General features: G+C 37.9%; 2 protein-coding genes across 2 annotated transcripts in view; one reads left to right on the top strand and one right to left on the bottom strand.

The window, feature by feature from the left end:
• Positions 1 to 205: 205 nt before the first annotated feature.
• On the bottom strand, positions 206 to 16,690 carry LOC135746609 (pyridoxal kinase-like). The gene is made up of 11 exons (XM_065265239.2): positions 16,373 to 16,690; positions 14,916 to 14,970; positions 8,714 to 8,818; positions 4,967 to 5,050; positions 3,865 to 3,899; positions 3,656 to 3,741; positions 3,429 to 3,474; positions 2,534 to 2,645; positions 2,265 to 2,401; positions 2,078 to 2,144; positions 206 to 1,988 (listed from the first exon to the last, which is right to left on the bottom strand). The coding sequence occupies exons 1-11, from the start codon at positions 16,451 to 16,453 to the stop codon at positions 1,876 to 1,878; spliced, it is 921 nt and encodes a 306-aa protein (XP_065121311.1). The 5' UTR covers positions 16,454 to 16,690; the 3' UTR covers positions 206 to 1,875.
• A 3,910-nt stretch (positions 16,691 to 20,600) lies between these two features.
• Positions 20,601 to 23,681, top strand: part of LOC135760577 (transmembrane protease serine 3-like) — an 11,559-nt gene continuing 8,478 nt past the window's right edge. The window contains exons 1-3 of the mRNA XM_073814610.1: positions 20,601 to 21,335; positions 23,263 to 23,385; positions 23,568 to 23,679. Of these exons, the coding sequence (XP_073670711.1) occupies positions 20,933 to 21,335; positions 23,263 to 23,385; positions 23,568 to 23,679 (638 nt within the window). The 5' untranslated portion in view covers positions 20,601 to 20,932. The remainder of the gene's footprint in view (positions 21,336 to 23,262; positions 23,386 to 23,567; positions 23,680 to 23,681) is intronic.

Raw genomic sequence — 23,681 nt, 5'->3', positions numbered from 1 at the left:
GGAAAACTTTAACTCTTTCCCCGCCATTGACGAGTTATCTCGTCAATTAATAGAAACCGCTTCCCTGCCAAAGATGAGTTTTTACGGCAAACCATATTTCCGCTTTTATCCACTTGCCCAACTTATAAAACACTGAAGTATCCATAAATTTAAAAAGAGTAAAAACTTAGTGTATGTTTTGATGATCGTCTGAATCTGATTTAAAAAAAAAAGTCCTTTACAAAATTTATTTATTTCACCTTTTTGCCCAAATTGTGAAATCTTTGAAAAAACCTACCAATATTGAAAAAGTTGATAAAAAAAATGAAGATAGGATGAAACTTTTTTGTTGTTTTAAAGCAGAGGGTCTGTTCATATTGTACGGTACACTGCAAAAAATGATTTAAGAAAAAAATTTCTTAATATTTTTGTCTTGTTTTCAGTAAATATATATAAAAAAATTATTAAATGAAGATGCTTTTTCTTGATGAGCAAAACGACCCAAGAAAGTGAGTCAATTTTTTAAACCAAAAATATCAAATTTAAGTGATTTTGTGCATAAAACAAGCCATTTTTCTTAAATGTATTTTGTAAGAAAAATGTTCAAGATTTTTTTGCTTACCCCATTGGCAGATTTTTTTGCTTGTTTTATGCACAAAATCATTTAAATGTGATTTTTTTTTGTCTTAAAACTAGACTTATTTTCTTGGGTTGTTTTGGTCATCAAGAAAAAGCATCTTAAAGAATTTTTTAATATTTTTACTGAAAACAAGACAAAAATACTAAGAATTTATTTTCTTGAAAATTACAGTACACTGCAAAAATGACTTTCTTACTTAGTATTTTTGTCTTGTTTTCAGTAGAAATATCTAAACATTCTTAAATTAAGATGCCTTTTCTTGATGAGCAAAATGACCTAAGAAAAATAATCTAGTTTTAAGAGTAGAAAAATATCAAATTTAAATAAATTTGTGCTTAAAAAAGCAAATAAATCTGCCAACGGGGTATGAAAAAAATCTTGAAATAAATTAATTTTTTTCTTAAACACTTAATTCAAGAAAAAATTTATCACCCCATTGGCATATATTTTTACTTGTTTTAAACACAAAATTAACTTAAAATTTATATTTTTATATAAAAACTAGACTTATTTTCTTGGGTCATTTTGCCCATCAAGAAAATACATCTTGATATAAGAATATTTTTATTGAAAACAAAACAAAAATTCTAGGCTGGTGCTGGCTGGCACCTTTAAAAAAAAAAAAAAACTCTGGCAGGGAAAGAGTCACAATATAATATAATATAATATAATATATCAATTTCAGTAACAACAAAAACTACCATAATAAATACTTATTAAAAAAATTATATTTAAAATGGAATTTGCATTTACTTAAAAAAAAAAAAAACGTAACTACTACTACTACCAATAATTTCCTATCCTTTACATTTTGGGATGAATTAAGACCCAGACTTTCCTTAAGATTTAACCATATTGGTCTTGACTTCCCCCTCCCCGTATAACAACACAGCGTCAAACCCACACTGACGTCATTTAATTTGCAAAACTGGTCCTCACTAGATCACTGGCAGTTTAGGTACATAACTGACCTGGTCAGGAGTCTGGGCTTAATGTGCAGGACGAACCGGATTTCTTCAAGGATCTTTGAGAGAAAACAGGAAAAGAGAGAGAGGGGATGAAAAACACGACTTGCCCCCTCCCTTGCGTTTGATTGGCTGTACCCTGCTGAATCTCACGAAATGGAGCTGTCGTACTCTGTCTGAGATTCTAAGGCAATGTCACATTACATATCAAAATGTACAACATCTGCGGTTGTGCAGTTGTGAGCGGAGGGTGATGATGTGTGGATGAGATGTTGGAGCTGTTTGGCGACTCTATAGTACAGTGGCTTCCATGACTATGGCTGGATCTTCTATGTCGGCTTTGCTCTGGACCATGCGTAACTCCAACTGGGCCGGGCTGGGTCTTCTACCGGGGCCTGCCATCTCTGAGAGCACAGGAACGAGAGACATGTATATATACATTGTCACTGATGACACTACTATGATTGTGATCAAGTCAATACGAATGCGTTACCGAAAGCATATGAGATAGTCCTCTTAATGACATGGTGCATAACCGAGAAAGTCTTTTCACATGCCATCTGAGAAAGACAGAAAATATAACAAAGAGACGAAGGTCAATATACGCTCATTAAAATGCAATTATAAGGCATGCATGGCAGGGCTGCATAATGACATTATAATGATGCAAGACAGTGCACCTTCAGGTCCGTTGGGTAATGGTGGGTCCAGGCAAGGAGCATAGCAGCAAATAGATCACCGGTGCCCACAAACACCGCGTCTACTTTTGGCACCTCTATTCGGACCCGCTGGGTCTTCCTCGTGCCATCTGGCATCACTGCCAGATATACACAAAAGCAGTTATCTATTCACATTCTACAAAACACAGTGCAGTATTAGTGACAGCTTTAGTTAAAGCGACCCTGTGCGTTGAACTAGTTGTTAAAAATTCACTCACACATGTACTTACAAATGCGTTGACTGCCAAAAGAAACCAGAAATCGGTCTCCTTGACGAGCAGGCAGATCTGAGCTGGTGATGACCACGGTGTCTGGACCCATCTTATGAAGCAGATCCATCACCTGGACACACAAACATTATGTACTGACAATGGTTGGGCTTTATATACTCATGCTTGATTTACAGGGTTCCCACACCTTAGTTACCTTCAAATTTAAGGACTTTTCAGGTGCAAATCCCCCTCAAATTCAAGGACTAAATGTGGGGACACATTTTGAGTGAGAGCAAGGTTACATTGTGTAACCTATAAAGATACAGTGTTACAGTTCCCTTTTGAGGGAACTTGTGCTGCGTCACTGCGGTGACACTTTGGGGACGTCTCCAGGGGTAAGTGCGTCTGAATGTGTATATCAAATTCAACCAATGGTGAGGCTTAACGACAAAGACCAGGTGACGCGGGAGCCAGGAAGTATATCGCTATCTGAAATATTGCCAAAGACGACGTTACAGGGATGCAGGAAGTATGGCAAGGGAGACGCAGCGTCTCGTTCCCTTCTCAGACGTTTTCATGTGTCAAACACAACTATGCAAAAAAGCATTTTGGTATGAATCAAGATTCGCATACAGAAGATATACGCATTTAAAGTGAACAGTTTAGCAAGTGTGCTTAAAGTCTAGAATTTTATGATATTATCCTACACTACACAGGGAATAATATGGATTTTTTCAAGAAAACTTCTTGCATAAAATAGATCCAAGCACTTTCAATGACCTGTATCTATGTATGTATATTTTCAGAAACTTCCCAGGGCCTTGAATTTTTTTCTCCAGATTCACAAACTTTCAAGCACTTCAAGGACCTGTGGGAACCCTGGACTTAGAAAGGTGTGTGTACTTAAACTCACCTCAACAGCATCTTTCTCTGTGCTAATATTCTTCCCTGTCAACAGCCTGTAATGCAGAATTTCAAAGTCAGATGAGTTGATCAGTGATAATGTTTGTTATGCTAGCAGTGGCCACCAGAGGTCACTAAACCACCACTTTTCATTCAACAAGTACAGTAAAGGGGTGAAGAGTTTCGCCTTTTGCATCAAAAACAAGCAAAGCTGCTGAGTGGATGAATTCTACTCACTCAGCTTCAAACTGGTTCGGTGTGATGATATCGGCCACCGGTACCACTTTATTCTTGTAGACTGGATGCAGATTTTCTGGGACATACTGCAAAGAAACAAATCTGCGGTCAAATTAACAAATTCAACACATCGTGATGCAAATTCTGAAGTAGATATACAAAGGAAGCAAAAAGTATCTGGTAAGTACGCAGAGAACAAAAAAGCTTACCATTGAACCATGGTCACCCAGGACAGGGTCACAAACTGAGAAACAGGAGAAAAGCAAGTTATGTTTAACTAGGAGGTCAGCCAAATATCAAAATTACCCCATGATTAACTCCCCCTCAAGCAATCTGAGATACATATGTCCATCATAATAGAAAACAGGGATCAGGGAACAACAACTGACTTTAAACCCCAAAAAAGTGCATTCATTCTTCACAAAGGTAATCCACACGGACCAATGATATAATAAGGGTCTTCTGCGGGTCATCAATGCGATTTTGTGAGAAAAATATCCATATTTTAAACTTTAAAGGAAAACACCACTGTTTTTCAATATTTGACTAAGTTCTTACCTTAACTTAGACAAATAAATACATACCTATCTTTTTTCAATGCATGCAATGAATCTTTGTACAGCGTGTCATGAATGTGTTAGCATTTAGCTTAGCCCCATTCATTCCTTATGCTGAGTTTACACCGAACGCGTTTTGGGCGTCAAAATCGCGTCTACCTCACGTGGTTTGCCGCTTGAACAATTTGGATGCATTCGCGCGTGTAGAGCGGAGTAGACGCGCGGAAAAAGCAAGCATTTCACTCGCGTCAGAGGCAAACTCCACTTATTGTGGGAGGGGCAAGTGCTATGCGGTTGTCTGTTTGCAAAATGACTGATGTTGATTGTGCATTTATCGAGAGAGTTACCGGTTTGTAACATTACATTTAATCAACTGAAAGATCTAAAACATTTTATAAAATATCCGAAAATGTGTTTGTCTAAAAAAACGATGGACATATGCAACTCGGACAGCTTGGGGGTGAATAAATCATGGGTTTAATATCATTTGTGGCCGAACTATCGCTTTAAATTTCACCATGTGATGTTTTTTTTCAGATCGCTTCACAAAAATAACTCCAAATTTGTTCGTCTAAAAGATGATGGACATTTGTATCTCAGATTGCTTGAGGGTGAGTAAATCTTGGGGTAATGTTTAATATTTACTTTGCTATTGCTATGTTATTCTACATATTTGCATAATTATTTTATTATATTTTATCAAATATACACACCAATTCCTGTCATGTGTCTCAACACACAGAGAGAAACTCACCATATACAAGATTAGGATTGGCTCTCTTCAGCTCCTGTACAATATCAACCACCATCTCCAGGAATGATGTATCTCTCATGTAACCTACAGCAATAGAGAAACAGTTCAACACAACATCACAATAAGTAGCACATCCATCCATCCATCCATCCATCCCTGATTCATTTCAAGATTGTAAAACATGGCTCTAGTTGAATGTTGAGCTAAATTAAATGTCAGTGAGATTCATCTACTCTACAGCAGTGACATTTAAAGGCACCACATGCCAGAACAATATAGAAAATACTTTCCTTCAGTAGTCATAAATATAATATATCACAGTAAAGAACATAACTTTTTTTATTTAACTCCCCAGAACTACATACACGAACCAAAATGTGCAAGTTTGTTATTTTAAAGGGCACTTATTATGCGTATATATATAATAAATGCGTGTTGGCAGTTTGTGGAGTCTACAATGAAAAAAAATCCCTTTTTCAATCCCCATTAAACCAAAGCAGGCTCATTAGACATACGGTTCTGATTCTCGTGATAATGTGACATCACACTGATTAAGCCCCGCCCACAGCCACTGACTGACTGGTTACCCAAAAGCTTTTAAAAAATAAAATTTTCTAAAAAGGCACTAAACTTTGGCTGGCACTAATTGGCATTTTTTTTAAACGCTGACGGGGAAAAAGTTAAACACTAAGCTAATTTTATTTTCTACTGGTGTCTCCTAACCCTACTCCAAGACACAACGCTCAAATAAACCCTCTTGCCTTTTATATCAATCATTTTTATATGCAAGTTGTTCCAACAAATGGCGATTTGTTTATAATGAATATTTCATAATAAATCATTAGACCAATCACACACTGGGTCAGAATACCTTTTAGGAGTTAAAGCTTAAAGGGATAGTTCACCCAAAAATAAAAATTCGGTCATAATTTACTTACCCTCATGTTGTTACAAACCTGAATAAATTTCTGTGTTTTGCTTAACAAAAAAGGAGATATTTTAAATCAAGCAGGAAACAGGAGCACCATTGACTCCTACTGTAGGAAAGAAACATAATATGGAAGTCAGTGGTGCTCAGAAATGGTTTGGTTACAAAAATTGCTCAAAATATCATCCTATGTGTTCAGCATAACAACGAAGTGTACACAGGTTTGTACTGAGCAAATGAGCATTTTTGGGTGAACTATCCCTTTTAATTCTGGAGACGCAGACTTTAGTTTTTGGGCTGAGATTGTATCTAGAGAGCAATGTGAAATCTTGGCTCTCTAGTTCTCCTATCTTCTTATTTTTCCTTCATCCATTCTGTTCTCTGCTGCTCTCTCAAGGTGACGATAAAGGCGAGTTCATGCACAAGAGACTTCTCGCCTGCTAACACACTCAATGAAGCAAAACGTCTCTGTCGGCTGTGCTTGTGCCAGACCTGCAACTCTATGACCACATGTCCTCTACGTTCCCTCGGTGCTAGTTAGAAGTGTCAGAAGAGAGAGAGGGAGAGAAAGAGAAAGAGAGAGACATCTCTTTTCCCTCATTCTTTGACTACACAATAGGACTGGGTTTTGTAAACCAATTTGGTGATTTAATTTAAATCTATTGTTGTAATTGTGGTTGTATTTGATAAAGGGCCTCTTAAAGGGATAATACACACAAAAATGAAAATTCGTTCCAAACTTGTTAACACGTCACTGAACACAAAGAAAGATTTTTGAAAAAAGTTTGTAATAACCAAGCAGATCTGGGGCACCATTGACTTTCACAGAGGAAAAAAATTATACTATGGAAGTCAGTGGACCCCAGATCTGTTTTCATTTTTGTGTGAACTATCCGTTTAAGTAAAGTGACTAAAACTTGTTCTCAAGTACTACACTTGTGTGTGCAAAAACACTGCCACAATTATGAAGCTGATTTCCATCGCCTATTCCAAGTCAAAAGAGCCCATTTCCATATTTTTACTATATTCAGATCCCTTGGGGCTCCCGAAAATGACCTAGTTTGTCCATTGTCTCACATTAAAACAACCAACACATTTCATCAATGTCAAACGGTTTCATGGAAAATCTCAAGACCGATTGCAAAGAAATGTAAAAGCATAACTCTGCATTAGGGCTGGGCGATATGACCCAAAAAATTATCGAGAAAATGTTTTCCATAGCAGTCGATATCGATAATTATCATGATAAATAACAAATCTTTACTCCTGTCAAATTTAAAGGCAGATTTTTGCTCCTGAATGAAAATTGTAAAAACCAGACAGTTAATAATGGTTTTAAACTACTTTTTATTCAGAACATGACAAATACAAATACTAAAATCTTGTTTTAATGCATCTGTATTAAATGTAAATCTATTTGTTATGAAATCAACACATTTCTGACACAAAAGCAGCAGACTACTGTCACTTTAAGACCCAAGACAGACTGCTTTAAGTTTCAATATACTGAGTAACAGCTGTTTATGTTCACTTAAACAAGAAAGAAAACTTAGTTCAGTGATCACGCGTGTGTTATACATATACGAGCTATACACGCTGATAAATGGATGTCAAGAGTGTCACGTTGCTGTGGGAGTGCACATACCCAAACACTATATTCACTGCAGTGGTGGATCTGCTGCTTTTCCTCAGTTTCCTGAATTTGTGAATGTCCTGTAAATATACTTTTAAAGCTGTGCGGACGTGTGCGTGCGCAAGGCGGACGCTGAATGAAAGTACAGTATACTGCACGCACCTGTGTCTGCTGTGTTTGACGAACCCTGTTTGCGCGTCCAACATTACACACAAGAAAATGTTTCCGCGCATTTGGATTCCGTGATTCCGTCCGCGTTATCCGCATCGCGAAAATCATAGGTCTCTACTAATAAATTAATAACTTGCCTCATCTTCCACTCCTTCAAGTCTGACTGTCACTGTGATTGTAAACCAAGAGCGCGTGCCGCATCCGGAAGTGCTCGCGCAACATTACGCACAGTGCTTAAACATTATCGATCACTTATCGAACTGTCCTTATCGTTTTATCGAAAAAGTTTATATCGGTAAAATTATCGTTATCGAATTATCGCCCAGCCCTACTCTGCATCGACAAGCCACACGAATTTGGGTACCATTCACTTCCTCCATAGCACAAACAGCATGGGACGGGGTGCATTGAAGTTTTTGTCAGCTCCTGTCAAATTCAAATGTTTCTTTCAAAGCCAAGATTTACATTAAAGGGGGCATTTTACAAGACTTTTTAAGATAAATATTAAGTGTATAAATGTGCCGTTTTTGGATGTGTCCTTTAAAATGCAAATGAGCTGATCTCTGCACCAAATGGAAGTGCTGTGGTTGGATAGTGCAGATTAAGGGGCGGTATTATCCCCTTCTTACATCACAAGGGGAGCCAAATTTCAATGACCTCTTTTTTCAAGTGCTTGCAGAGAATGGTTTACCAAAACTAAGTTACTGGGTTGATCGTTTTTTACATTTTCTAGGTTGATAGAACCACTGGGGACCCAATTATAGCACTTAAACATGAAAAAAGTCCGATTTTCATGATATGTGGTTAACATTTCAAAGCTCCAAAAGCACATCCCATCCATCATCAAAGTAATCCAAATGACTTCAATTCATCTATGCATGTTTCATTACAAGACAAACCCAAGTAAAGCTAAATTAACATTTCTCTAAAGAACGTAAAAATATATTTTTTTAAATAAAGAAACATGAAGACCTCAACAATTGACTGAAGAGTGCGAGAGGTGTTTGGTGCTCACCTGTGAGTACGTAGTCATAGTGGTTGACGTTATTCAGTTTGATCCCTTCATACAAGACGTGAAGCTCGTCCGCTGTCAGCACCTGCCCCTTCCAGTGAGAGTAACCTAAATAATGACAGGTCAAAGGTCAAACATACACAGCAGCAGCCAACAGATATGCAGTGTACAATACTGACAGGATATGTGGGGTATGCATAGAAATCTTAGAAAAGACCCAGACACAGTATACGGGTGGTGGACCAAACCCCATTCTGTTTCGTCAAAGGCTTTTTCTGTTGCTGAGCAAGCCGTGATGTCACAATTCAGGTGAGTCACGGAGTCGGTCACATGGTTTGTTTCTTGTTGCTAAGAAACAGGACAGAGGAAAGCCTGAGGCGATGGATGAAAGACGCATCATTGTCGTCGTGGTCCGTGTGTTTGTGCGTGCATGTGTGTGTTTTGCGATAAGGCCGGTGTCTGTCGTCATCGTTTTCTGCTGTCTGCATCTCTGCTGGAAACACCACACGAATCACGAACCTCTAATCCAAATCCCTGTGCCCACACACATCATGCAGATCCTCTATTTCACACCCAATCACGATCATGGGAAGCATTCGAAAACCACGCATGCGAACCGCTGCGATTGCATAAATGTTTCTACCTATAAAGCCTTGCGGCACCCATTTATGTTTCACTATGCTAACACATGCACCTGTAAAAATCACAGAGAGATTACAGTTCCTGCCATTTCAATAGACAGAAAGTGGCTGTAGTTCACTAAAAGGGTGCAGAATAATGAAAAAGTGATGAAAAGACAAAATGATAGTAGGATGTGATAACATCTGGTGTGTTTTCGGCAAGAAATCCATACTAAATATAGCAAGGATCAGAATTTTTAACATATGAATGCATTTAAAGTCCCAATGAAATCAAAAGTGATATTTCTTATTTTTTTTATGTACTATTGCACTGTTTATTGCATTGTTTAGGTGGCGAAATGTCTCTAGGCACGTGTCAACATGCACCGAATAATATTTTTATTCTGTAATTTTTTTTCTTTTAACTGATAGTATTAAACGCTCATAAATTCTTGCCTTCGGTTAAAAGTTAACTGGTCAATATGATCATCCCTAGTTAGCAGACTTCTATGGTCACTGGGACACACTCTACGATGTTATGAACTAGGGTGACCGTACGTGCCATTCTTCACAGACGCGTCCTGGCCAGCCTTTCGGTGCGTCTTCCGGAAGTCGTATTTGTTAACTGGATACGCCACACAATCGTAGTTTCATTCTTACCTTAAAATGTAACGGTTGCTTTTCTGTAATAATAATAATAATCCTCTATGAAGTATGCGGTCAACAAATACGACTTCCGGAAGACACACCGAAAGGCTGGCCAGGACGCGTCTGGGAAGAATGGCACATATGGTCACCCTAAATGAACCCATATTGTTGAAATCAGAAAAAATCCAAAGTGCTCAAAAATAGCTGAAAAAAAATTTTTTTTGTTTGGGAAAAATTAGTTAGGTGCTCTTTGGTGTAGGGTATACAAAACGTGAAAAAAAGGGGAATCCAAGGCACTCTTCATATATCAAAAGGTAAAAAGCCTTTATTTAAATATGGCTATAACATTAAAAACATAACAGGGCAGTAACCCACGCGTAGCGGCACAGATAGCCTTCTTCAGGGTATGATATTGAACCCATATTGTTGTTTGTTTGGTTTTCCTTTTTGCTTGTTTCGCAGGATGGTGTTAGGGCGAGTAATGTCATAATTTCTGAGGACTTACACCTGTGTTGGAGCTGACGCCAGCAAATTTAAGCAGTTCCCGTCAGAATGATGTTGCTCGCTCCCCTCGCTTCCTGTGTCATCTCGTTTCCCATTTGCTTAAGTATTATATTATATATTATATAAATGTTACTCCTTTTTGACCCTTACCCAACGTGTTGTCTCCTTTGTCAGTGTTTGCAAGCCGGCCGTGACAATGGTTACTCCAAACCTCATGTTTAGTTGTGTCTCTATCATGCAAGGCAGCCAATATACTATGGGCCTTTGAGACTTACCAAAAAAATTATTTGCATATACTTAGAACTAGTTTGTTGACTGGTGACCACTGACAACCCAAATGAAAAAACAACATAAAGCAACATTTTTCACAATAACATTTCCAGATTAAAGAAATCACTATTTAAAGCGAGTCGTGATATGGCGAAACATATAGCATTAGGTCAATGCATACCATTAAATACCATATTGTTGAATATACAACGTAATATTTTTCATGCAAATGCCTCTCAATAAACAACTGTTGTCTTTTATTCGAGTTTTAGACATGATTACATTTCAATCAAACTGTACACCCACAAAAATGCTATAGGTGGCGTTAAATACACATAACCAAGTTCATCTGGACATGATGCAACCTGATAAACTACAGTCGTTTATAGTAAGGCAGATTTCTAAAGTTAATAAAATATTAATAGGCAACATTCGGGACAATACGGTAATGAATAGAACTGACGGTACTGATTTCATTGAGGTTATTAGCTGTGTCCTAATTCGAAGGCTGCAATCTCCGAAAGCTGCATTTTAAGACAGTTTGCATCACAACAGCACGACTGAAGGCTAGTAAGGCCGAACTATTTTGAAGGCTGCTTATGCGACCTCAGAATGCGTCCTTCTTTCTCCAGGGTCCAAAGGAATGGATCCTTTACAGCCTAGGCTATCCCGAAATTCATTGTGCGCCTATAACGGCTGAATATCACTGCTAGATATTTTAAAACAAACATTTAAAACCTTTGTTAAATAAAAAAAGTTTCTTCTCACTGTTTTATTATAATAAGTTATGTTTAGTATTAATATTATTCTGTGTATGTTGCATATATTTCTATTAAGGTTGATTAGTTTGATAAAATTAATATTTTTCTTGTTCTATATTTATTTTAATAAGTCATCATAACGTCTCCACAGACGTGGTGGGCGCGTACAGCAGGTGACGCAAATGACATATCCTCTGAAGGCTAAACCATCTCATTTCAGTTCTCTTGGGGGGCTTCGGAAGCTGCAACCTTTAAAGATTGTGTCCTCAGCTTCAAAAGACTAGCTATTGTTTATCTCACATGTATGTAAATAGGCTACTCTTAACAGCAGAAAAGCAATCATACATTAGCTATGGTGACAATGGCTGCTTTAAAGATATAAATTCATGTAAAAGTGTCCAAGTCTGGTTTCACTATGGGTTTAAAATGATAAAACTAACTCCAGTGGCTAAAGACATTAAGACCCCAAGGAGAAGAAAGCAACGGAGCAGAGCAGGAGGCCAGTCACAGGTCAACATCCAAGAGAAGGTTGTGCCACATATAACATATTGTTTAGACTACTGAAAATGAAACCGTATCCAAAGGCTGATTACCGAACAACCAAAATTTTTTTAATTCCTAATTATTTTGCAATTTTTCAGAATGTCCCTTATACTACCGGTATATTTATTTAACAATATTCAACAATTATTTTTTTTTTTATATTTCAGCCATAATTATAGGGCCATTCCTCGTTCTCCATGCTTGTGCATTCAGCAGACAAATAGGATCGCCGCCAAAGTGTCTTTCTCATACGCTTCATGCTGTTTAGAATGTCTTGATTTTAAATGATAAATTAAATTTGTACTGCTGTATGCTTTCGCGTATTAATCTGACATTTTACAGGGTTCTCAAACCTTAGTTAACTTCAAATTCAAGGACCTTTCAAGGACTTTCCAGGTCCAATACCCTCAAATTCAAGGACTTAATGTAGGGACACATTTCAAGTGAGAGTAAGGTTACATCGAGATAACTTTAAATATACAGTGTTACAGTAACCTTTGGAGGGAACTTGCGCTGCGTCACTGCGGTGACACTTTGGGGACGCCTCCAGGGGTAAGTGCGTCTGAATGTGTATATCAAATTCAACCAATGGTGAGGCTTAATGACAAAGGCAGGGTGACGTGAGAGACAGGAAGTATATCACTATCTGAAATATTGCCAAAGACAGCATTACAGGAACGCAGGAAGTAGGGCAAGGGAGACGCAGCGTCTCGTTCCCTTCTTAGGGAACAACAGTTACATACGTAACCTGAGACGTTTTCATTTGTCAAACACAACTATGCAAAAAAGCATTTTGTTAAGAATCACCATTCACATACAGAAGATATAATAATTTAAAGCGAACAGTTTAGCATGTGTGCTTAAAAAGTCTAGAATTTTTATGATATTATCCTACACTATACAAGGCATAATATGGATAAAATAGATTCAAGCTCTTTCAATGACCTGTATTCTATGTATGTATATTTTCAAAAAGTTCCCAGGGCCTTGCATTTTTTCCCCCAGATTCACAAACTTTCAAGGATTTCTAGGACCAGTGGGAATCCTGACTTTAAAATGCGTTCACCAATATGTTTTCTGCATTTGCACGCCTCCCACTCTGTGCTGTTGCCATTCGATCCCGTCATCAAAGACTCTATGTTTGGTAAAATACATTCGGTCTTTTCACTTGTTTGGCCGAAAACCGAAAATGTTTTTGGCCGAACATGATAATTTCGGTTGCCAAACATTCAGTGGATCCCTAACAAACACTTAAAAAGCACCCATTTCATTGCTAAAAAAACAATGTTATTTTGTGTATTTGGTATAATACAATGTGTTCACGTGGTTAACGGTTAAAAAAATATTCTTTTTCACATAACGTACATTTTTGTAGCTCCAGATATACTCTCTTCCTGAAACACACTGATTTTGTACAAAACTCATCGATTTGAAAAGAGCTGGGTCCCTGATTGGCCAGCTAATCTGTAGTTTGTGATTGGCCTGAATACCTCTGACATCAGCTGGAAATGTGACGCTCCTTATCATGTTTGAAAGATTCAGTCAACAATACAATGCTAACAGGAGTTAACTTACATGCTAAGAGTCTGAAGCGGGAGGAATTATGATAATGTCGGTCTTGTCTACATCATCAATCCCAGGAAGTAAACTATTGCCTACAATCTGTGTATTTGTTGTAGTCCAAGAAAAGAGATTTACGTTGGAGACAATAACTTGCGTCATCGTTTACTTTAAGGTTTGTACCTTTTGCATATCGTTAACATGTACTAATACCCAATCTTGCTACGGCAGGATGCTCAAACCGGGTGTGCCTCATAAGCCTTGAAAAGTGAAGCCTCTGGTTCTTTGATCACCCCCTGGTGGCTGGCTGCAGTACAAGTAATAAACCTCACACTCTCCATTCAAACGAATGGGACTCTGCTCTAAATAAAACAATTATTTACACTTCCAATAAAAGTTTCCGAAAGATGGTTGTGGTACTTTCAAGTAGTTGTTATCATGCTGATATATGTTCAAGTGTTCATTATTGTGGTAAGTTTTATTTTAGCTTGTAATTTGATGCTATAGAAACGGGGCGTGTCGTTATGATTGGCGTGGTTGAATTGGTCGCGCAAGCGTTTGGGCGGAAGTTTGATACCGCGGCTCCGCCCCTGGCTCCACGGACAATTCCTTCTGCGCATGCCTTGGCTAAAAACTGACGTTTTTACGTAACATGGCGGCGACCGTGGTCGGACATTTTTGGCTTCAATTCATTACAATGGTGGGAGGCGACATCGCGTCGTCCATCTTTTTTTACAGTCTATGGCTCAAACAAAAGAAGCAATGTTGTTGCCCGTTTTACAATTCAACAGAAATCATCTTATAAAATGCTAACTTCTGGCTGATACAATGGGATACGAAAAATATTGGTCCAAAAAGAAATCGCACATCCACTTTAACATTTCAGCAAAAAGCTGTACAGATACATATGCAAATATCCAATAAGCACTGTCATGCAATGTCATTTTTCTCCTGTTCTTTGACAGGTTAAAACAAAGTTGTCTGGCCCTGCCAATAATGAGGTCATAAGGAGGAAAAAGGCGCACACTTATGATGTCACAATACAGCAATCACTCATCAAAGCATATTACATAATAATACAAATAAATGCTTCTTCAACACTTTAAAGGATGATTTGTGCAAACACAGTTCACTTTTAACTTTAACAGTTAAAAAGAAAAGCTTACAGAATCCTTTATTTATAACTAAATAAGTAAACAACACAAACCTACTCAAACTGAAGAAATACTTTATGCAAGATTGTTTTGCTGTGACAACAGATGTATTAGCAAAATGCTTGCGTAATCAAATTCAGCCTACCTGTGTGGTTAGAAAACTGAACAGAGTTGATCGAGTCCACTTCAAACCCCAAGACCTGAAAGAACAAAATATTTACGAACGCTTATTTTTTATGAAAGTTTATCCTTGAACTACAACTGTAATATTCACAAAGACTTGAATTAGTTAAGTTCAGTCAACCCTTGTGTTCTCCAAGTCCATGTTGATAGCTCACGAAACAAGTAAACACTTTTGTTTTTCCATCTTAAAAAAATGATTATAAACACAATTTTAACTTGAAGACATGTTTAAAATGCCATCCAAGAAAAATGTATAATGTTAGTAGTTTCGGAATCCCTCCACATACAACATACAAAAATGTATAATGTAATCAATAAGTGTAATGATTTATAAATGTAATTTATTTTTAAATAACGTATTATTGAGGAGAAAAGGACACAAGGTTCTCTATAGCAAAACCTGACTGAAAAGTGTTCGTCTATTTGTGATATTCATATTCAATTATACGTGCCAATCGGGTTTTGATAAGGTAACGTTAACTTAGTAAAAAAAAAACATTAAAATAATTCATTAATTTAAATATTATTATTATTATTTATTCTCAATGTGACAATCTCCTATTCAAAGTTTAAACAATAAGCGTATGAATAAAACGTCATCTGTCGCGTCATAAGAGATGAATGTGTGTGAGTAGATTTCAGAACCTTTAAAAAAATCAAATGTCACGACTCGGCTTGAATTAAATCCCCCTGCTGTGACGTCAGCATTGAAACGTAAGACAGCGCAAGCATGCAAAATAATTTTTGTATTTTTTTCCTTATTTCGTTAAATAAATTGCTATATCGTATTTTAATACATAAGTGACTGTTGTCTTTGAATATGACTGGCAATGATAACAAAAGCATGCAGAAGGAATCATGAAGAGCTCTTGAGGACAGTAGCTTTCTGACAGCTGGACCCATTCAAAATCTAATGAGCGTGGTTTCATAGTTTGGACGCAGCGCAATCCCACGTGCCAAATGATGCCTCGGAAATCGACAATCAGTGATTCAGAGATGATGAACGCCAGTGTCACTTTTCTTAAAAATGACAGTCGCCGTGTGTCTGCCGGTCTCACCGCAAGTGGGTTGTGCCAATATAACCTGCTGGCCACCACTGGTTTTGTATGAGCTGACTTTGTATACAAGCGTTATTTCCTCACAATATAAGTTTATATATGGGAATAGCATTACTTATTTGACCCAAGTATCTGTCAGGCAGCACAACGCAACAAGCATGCAGAGGACAAAGTTCTGATCATTTAAACGTATCAATAATTTAGACTTGAATTGTGCACAAACTGCAATGCATGTTACAGGCATCTAATGATGGGTATTGACCATGTGACCTTTACTTTGCACATCGGCATGCTGTCAGGCTCCTTGAACAACATTTGTGTATTTCCCACTTCTACAAACGACGTTAGCTTGGTGTCTCACCTGTAAGGGAAAGGACGCCGATTTATTTCCAACGTATCCTCTCACGACATGACTCTGAATCGACAGCACTCGGCACTCCATGTCGCGCGCAGTCAAAGTTGTTTTACACGCTCCAGAATGTCACGCGATTTAGGAGCTCGTGAGGCTGCAGCGACAAACTGGATCTGTGTTTCTCTTCTCTCTCTTATTTTAATCCAAATTTAGATCCGCGATGGCAAGTTCAATAGCCAGACAGAGAAATGAAGGACATTCACACTGTAGACGTTCATTGGTGAGCGCGACTAGTCAGGCATCCTGAGGGGGCACCTAAATTTACTGACATCACAACGACGATCGCATCGCACCGTTTTTTCAACTGTAGGCTATTTTTAACATGCATTTGAGATAGAAAAAATGTATTGAAACAAACAATAACAGATATGCATGACAAACATCAATGATAAATCCTAGATAATCGACACATATTTGTCTTTATAGGGCATTTAGAGGTGTTTAAGGTTGTAATTGAATTTTAGAAAATGTATTTATTTAAGTCATTTAATCTGTCTATACAAAACAAGTTAGTTTGTGCATCCCCTAAGAAATGACACGTTATAAAGCGGCATTAGTACAGTAGAAGCGGGGTCCTTACAGAGAGAGACCCGCTCTGAAAAACTCCAATCATAACCGCAGTCTGTGGTGACGTCAGGCCACGCATGGGTGATTTTTGACGTCACTCACTGGTGTCGGTAACCTGTCGTGTCTATTCCGCCTCTATCATTATAGTGAATGAATGCTTCAAAATAACTTTAATTTTGTCTATAGGCAAAAAAATTCTGTATTACCCTTTTGTTAGAAACCGACTTGCCTGAAAAAACTATAAAACTATAATGTAGGCTAAAATAAGTTTAAAGGGGACATAATGAAAATTTGACTTTTTCTATGTTTAAGTGCTATAATTGGGTCCCCAGTGCTTTTATCAACCTAGAAAATGTGAAAAAGATCAACCCAGTAACTTAGTTTTGGTTAACCATTCTCTGCAAGCATGTGAAAAAATAGGTCATTAAAATGTGGCTCCCCTTGTGATGTCAGAAGGGGATAATACCACCCCTCAATCTGCCCTATCCAACCACGGCACTGCAATTTAGTGCAGAGATCAGCTCATTTGCATTTAAAAGGACACACCCCAAAATGGCACATTTTTGCTCACGCCTTTAAATTGGCAAAATGTCCCCTTTAATATATCATTTTAATTTCTGGGTAAATTATTATGGTACTGGTTTACATTTGTTTAAACCTAATATTTCTTAAATAGCCTAGTAGTTAATATTTTTTTGTATTCAAAATTGCTGTGCCAAATGGCTTATGTTCTTTTTGTTCACCTAAAATATTCTGACTCATAACAACAGCCTCTGGTTAGGATTCTAACTATTTTTGGACAAGTGGGGAGGTAGCTTTTAGACTTTTTGCTTGTTGCCTACTTGACGGAAATGTGTGTACATATTTGACCCTCAAAATGCCCTGGTCTTAATTCACCTTGACATCTGCCCAACATTGGGCATTGACATGAAAATCCAATGTTGGCCCCACATCAAAACCATACGTTGATGCGATGTCAAGAACCATAATGTTGGCCTCATGTCAAAAGCGAACGTTGACCTGACATCAAAATCCAACGTTGATATGACTTCAAAACCCAACATTGATCTGAATTTAAAATCCAACACAAGAGTATACAACATCTGACAACATAAATGGTTTTTTTTTTTTTTGTTTACCTTTACATATGCTAAAATTGGGTATTGACGTCAAAGTCCTACGTTGACCCGACGTCAAAATCCGACGTTGATCCGACGTCAGGATCCAAAATCCAACATTTATCTGAATTCAAAATATCCAATGTCGATCTTATGTCAAAATTCAACACAAGTGGATACAGCAAACTGACAACGTAAATGTTTTTCCAGAACAAGTCCGTGGAAATTTATTATGAAATATTAGCTTACAAAGGGTTTCTACAGGTCTTAAATAGTCAAATCACAATATGTTGAAATGTTTTATTGGGATTATTAGGCCATGTGATTAGCATAGTAAAACAGGTCTAGGCATACCTTTGCGATTCAACACCTCAGCGTTTACAGATCAAAGCAGTAAAGTTTGAAAACATGAATGTCCCTTTGATGTTTGGTTACCGCAATTTTTCTGGTTTTTATTAAGCTTTTTAGATTATTCAGTAGTCGTGACTGTGCGCAGGAGGGGGAGGCACGGATTATAACCGCGCAAAAATCGGCTCCGTTATCACACAAGTGTGTGTGAATCATCGGTGTCAGAGCCCAAGCAGCTGCTGGCTCATGAAAAGCCGCCTAAAAGCACGAACAGATACGCTATCCGGCTACAGTGACACCTGCCGGTTAAAATGTGTCATTACATGTACCTATGATTTTAGAGGTTACACAGAAAGACATTAATCTCGTAAAACAGACACCAGGATACCAGATACACCATGATGGAAACGAAGACAAGGTCATAACATTCGGCTTCTCAGTAACAGACAGATGTAATGACACTCTGTTTAACACATTTTCTCTACGTGTTTCCCAACTACCCTGCTAAAAAAACAATAGACACCATCACAGAAATTCTATTGGTTTTATTGGGAATTTTATTGGTTCTAATAAAATATGGCCCAAAACACACTACAGTGTATTGGTCTTTGTTGGTCTCTAATGGTATTGGTTCTATGTATTGGTTTTAATGGAATATGGCCCAAAACACACTACAGTGTAGGGGTTTTAATGGTAAAAGCTAATGGTTCCTATTGGTATTTAAATGGAAACCATTAGAATTTCCGGTAATGGTTTTATTGTTTTAAACAAGCTGCAAGGTTTTGAGTTAAAAATTAAATTGCACAAATGCATTTTCCTTATAGCAGTGGTTTGTTTGTTGGTTTCAAACCATGGACAATAAATCCCTCTTAAATGATAATATGTGTTATATAATTTATATAACATTTATTACATTCCAATTAAAATTCCTTGTTTCTATTGTGTCTAATAGTTATTTGAATTCAATGCTAAACGTCTAAGAGCAGCTATATCTCCTGTGGTAAACAAGTGAACAAAATAAAACTCACATTGGAATACATTAGTGCTTGATGTCAACTATATCAAATGAATGTTTAGCAGAAAGATTGTGTTAATCGGGATAAAAAAAAAAGCATTTTCAACGCATGGTTGGGAAAATATGACCAAACCCAACCACTGGTTTAAATAATCAAAAAAGTCCATATTTGACCTGACAATGTTCAAAAACTCAGCATTTTGTGGACTGCTAAAAATTTTTTGGTTTAAATTAAAAAAGTAAGTTACCTGGTCGTCTTAAAATTTGGAATTCATTCAACTTAAAAAATTATAGTGGACACACAAACGTTTTTGAGTCAACTAATATTTTTATATTTCAAAATTTTAAAGCAACCAGCTAACTTACTTTTTTAAGTTGAACCAACAAATCTTTTATTTACAGTGTGTTGAAACCATAGAGTGTAAAAAAATATGGATGTAGTGTCCATGATGTCACCCATTGGTTTGTGAAGATAGTTTTTAAAGCTTAAAGTAGGCGGTGTCTGCAGTCGACATCTTGCCCACGGGTCACCGTGGATCACTCACGGATAGCCAAGAATGTGTAAAGAGGCGGGACATGAAGCCGAGGTGGCTGATTGCTGAAACCACGCCCACCTTGCTCAGTTCTAGTGACAGCAGTGGCTGTTCAACCGTCACTCAAGTGGCCACGCCCTTAATTATGCAAAACTTCAAAGCTTAATATAATTTAAAAGGATGAGTTACAAAAACATCTACCCCCCTCACAGTTGTCATGAAGGGCAAAATGAGCTATATAGACCAAAAACACTTTTTGTACCAGGCTGTAAACATATTATTTCCTATTGTAAAGTTGGGCATTTTAACATGGGGGTCTATGGGAATTGACTCCCTTTTGGAGCCAGCCTCAAAACTTTGGTCATATTTTACCCAACCATGGGTTGAAAAAACTGCATTTTTATAATGTATATATACTACACCAGAAAAATTGAATAAATGCACATAGCATCATAATAAAGATTCCAAAATAGACCTATAAACAAGGTCCTTAATAAACGTTACTGCTCATCATAAATGCAGCATCCAATTAATGAACAGCCCAAAGGCTGGTGACCTTTTCATGCTTGGTATTCCTCAGTGACCCCTGCAATGTAACAAGAGCTCAGTCCATCTTTACCTGATCCACAACTGCAGTGACACGACAAAACGCTGGCGTACTCCTGCTCAGGTGTCATTTAGTGCTGGAGAGCAGGTGTGGCAAGAGGAGAACAGAAATAAGATCACTCAAAGAACGGATAACCAACCATCAACCAATAGTTTCATTTAACAAGCCTCTGTTTATCAGGAGATAACTTAACAGGCATTTCTTGGAGTCACTGGGAATATACAGACAAACTCTGGATTAATTCCCTTCCTAAGTGTTTGGTCTCATGGCCATCACATTTGACTGATTCATCTCAGATGGAGAGAAGATGAGAGGAGAGTTATGGCTTCTTCCCAGACATCAGGAGAGAGAGAGGGAGAAAGACAAGAGGATAAGGTAAGGAGTATTTGCTGGTTGATGCGATCTTGTTTTCATGTCACTTTATTCATTCTTCCTTATACGTTCACTCAGGATACAGCAGTGGACAGACCTGAGTCCGGTGTTCTTGAAGTGGTGTCTGTTACGGACGAGGACCTTCCCGTCATCGAGACCCCCACTACTTTTAACGTGAGTTCTTTCAGCAGCCATTCCTTTCACATCTATGACCCGGCGACGCAGGACCCTCATGTGCCCGTTGAGTTGCCCACCGAGGCGTCCGCCCCACTGCCTGTGTATAAAACTTATAACATACAGATCCCACCAAGCCCAGGTGTGCCCATCATCAAGGTCCAACCTTTCCTTTCTGGTAAGACTTCTCTTCTTTTACTCTAAAATTGTTATTATCGCACACCCTGAATAATAAAGTGATGGTATTAGATGGAGCTCATTTGGTAGAGCATTGCGTAAAAGTCGTGGGTTCAATTCCTGATCTTAAACTGATTTAAATCTTTGACATGACCGAACTCATTCGCAGTGGCCCCTCGTGACTGCTCATCTGAGGGTCGCATATTCAAAATATGTGTCATGTGTGTTACTCATGTTTTCAAAATATGTGTTTGTTGCGTCATGTGTACCATGTGCATTACGTGTTTTGTTCAAATAAGTGCCTGCTGCACACGCGTCAAAACCGTTTATGATAAAAGAGACGTTCACGTTCACAAAATACATGCAAGACACTCCCTTAACAGTAAACTCTGATTACGTATGAGATTATTCGAGTATCTGGCAAACGCGAGCGTCTCTTTTATCCTAAACCCTTTAGACGCATCTGCAGCAGGCACTTATTTTGACAAGACACGTGATGCACACAGGATCACTCGATGCACCGAACACATGTTTTGAAATGATGAACCACACACATGACGGACAACATACATGTTGTGACGAACTTCGCATCGAGCGCCCTCGAAAAAAGAAGTCCCCGGCCGCCACTGCTCATTCAATATTAAAGGGTTAGTCCATTTTCTTAAAAAAAAAAAGATTCAGATAATTTACTCACCACCATGTCATCCAAAATGTTGATGTTTTTCTTTGTTCAGTCGAGAAGAAATTATGTTTTTTTGAAAAAACATTGCAGGATTTTTCTCATTTTAATGGACTTTAATGGACCCCAACACTTAATACTTAACTCAACACTTAACAGTTTTTTTTATGGAGTTTCAAAGAACTCCAAACTCTTATCCAGCGAAACGATTGTCATTTTTGACGAGAAAAATAAAAATTATGCACTTTTAAACCACAACTTCTCATCTATCTCCGGTCCTGTGACGTGCCAGCGCGACCTAACGTAAATGCGTAGTGACGTAGAGAGGTCACGTGTTACATGTATGAAATGCACATTTGCGAACCATTTTAAACAATAAACTGACACAAAGACATTAATTAGTATCATTCCACATACAACAACGTAGGAACGGTCCTCTTTCTCCACACTTGTAAACACTGGGGCGTAGTTTTGCGTTCGTCCTCTGTGACCTCTTGATGTGATGACGTATTGCGTGAGGTCGCGCTGGCGCTTTTCAAGACCGGAGATAGATGAGAAGTTGTGGTTTAAAAGAGCATATTTTTTATTTTTCTTGTCAAAAATGACAATCGTTTCGCTAGATAAGACCCTTATGCCTCGTTTGGGATCATTTAGAGTTCTTTGAAACTCCGTTGAAAAAAACTGTTAAGTGTTGAGTTAAGTATTAAATGTTGGGCTCTATTAAAGTCCATTAAAATGAGAAAAATCCTGCAATGTTTTCCTCAAAAAACATAATTTCTTCTCGACTGAACAAAGAAAGACATCAACATTTTGAATGACATGTTGGTGAGTAAATTATCTGGATTTTTTTAAGAAAATGGAGTAATCCTTTAAAGATATCAAGGTTATATTTTTATATAATGTTCTTTATATTATGTAGGATGATTTTAAACGGTAAATCACTAAAAGTGACCTGTCCTGGGGTTTGAACCCATTATTTTTATGTTGCTAACACAATGCTTTACCACTAGAGATATAGGAACAATTTAAAAAATGATTTGTAACTTGTGCTGACAGCGTTGTCAAATTGTGTAAATGAAATTAGCTTGTACGAGTCTCAGCACAGCTATAGCCTGTGCTTACACAGTTGATTACATCGGGGTTAGAGGACAACTGTGATCTAATCAGTCTACACCACTGACAGCACTGGCCTTTTAACAGCCTGATTTCATTCTCTCTCTCTCTCCCTCTCTCTCTCTCTCTCTCTCAGGAGGTGAACTATCAGGCTTTAAATCTCTTTGTTGGCCGTACGTGTCTCGCAGATTGCTGGCACTGCTCATAACCGTAGGTTTGCTGATAGCGCTGACTCTGGTCCTGGGAATCGGTTTAGGAGGTCAGTGTGTGTTTGTGTGTGTATAAAGTTGTTACCGTCCTCCTTAGCTAATGAAACTCTACTTTAACACTGCCCGGTGTAAATGTTTGATGAGCTCCACCCTGTTAAATGACCAGGAGTCGTTATCCTGGTAACAGATGGTTATTTCGGGGTCAGTTAAGAGACTGTCTCTATATTTGCAGTGGGGCTTCAGAGTTGTTCTGGAAAGTTTCGCTGCGTGTCGCCTGCACTGTGTATCAGCAGAACGGCTGTGTGTGATGGCGTTAAAGACTGTGGAGATGGAGAAGATGAACTCA

Source organism: Paramisgurnus dabryanus, chromosome 4 (assembly GCF_030506205.2).
Source record: "Paramisgurnus dabryanus chromosome 4, PD_genome_1.1, whole genome shotgun sequence".
Lineage (NCBI taxonomy): Eukaryota > Metazoa > Chordata > Actinopteri > Cypriniformes > Cobitidae > Paramisgurnus > Paramisgurnus dabryanus.
Note: the sequence above shows the minus strand (reverse complement) of the source record. Positions and strands in the feature narration are given on the sequence as shown.

Excerpts from the sequence above, each read along its gene's own strand:
- LOC135746609 (XM_065265239.2), bottom strand. The coding sequence starts at position 16,453 with ATGGAGTGCCGAGTGCTGTCGATTCAGAGTCATGTCGTGAGAGGATAC. Across the intron at positions 3,900-4,966 it reads CAATCCTAATCTTGTATATG|TTTGTGACCCTGTCCTGGGT; the intron begins GTGAGTTTCTCT and ends CCTGTTTCTCAG. Across the intron at positions 3,475-3,655 it reads CCGAACCAGTTTGAAGCTGA|GCTGTTGACAGGGAAGAATA; the intron begins GTGAGTAGAATT and ends TCTGCATTACAG.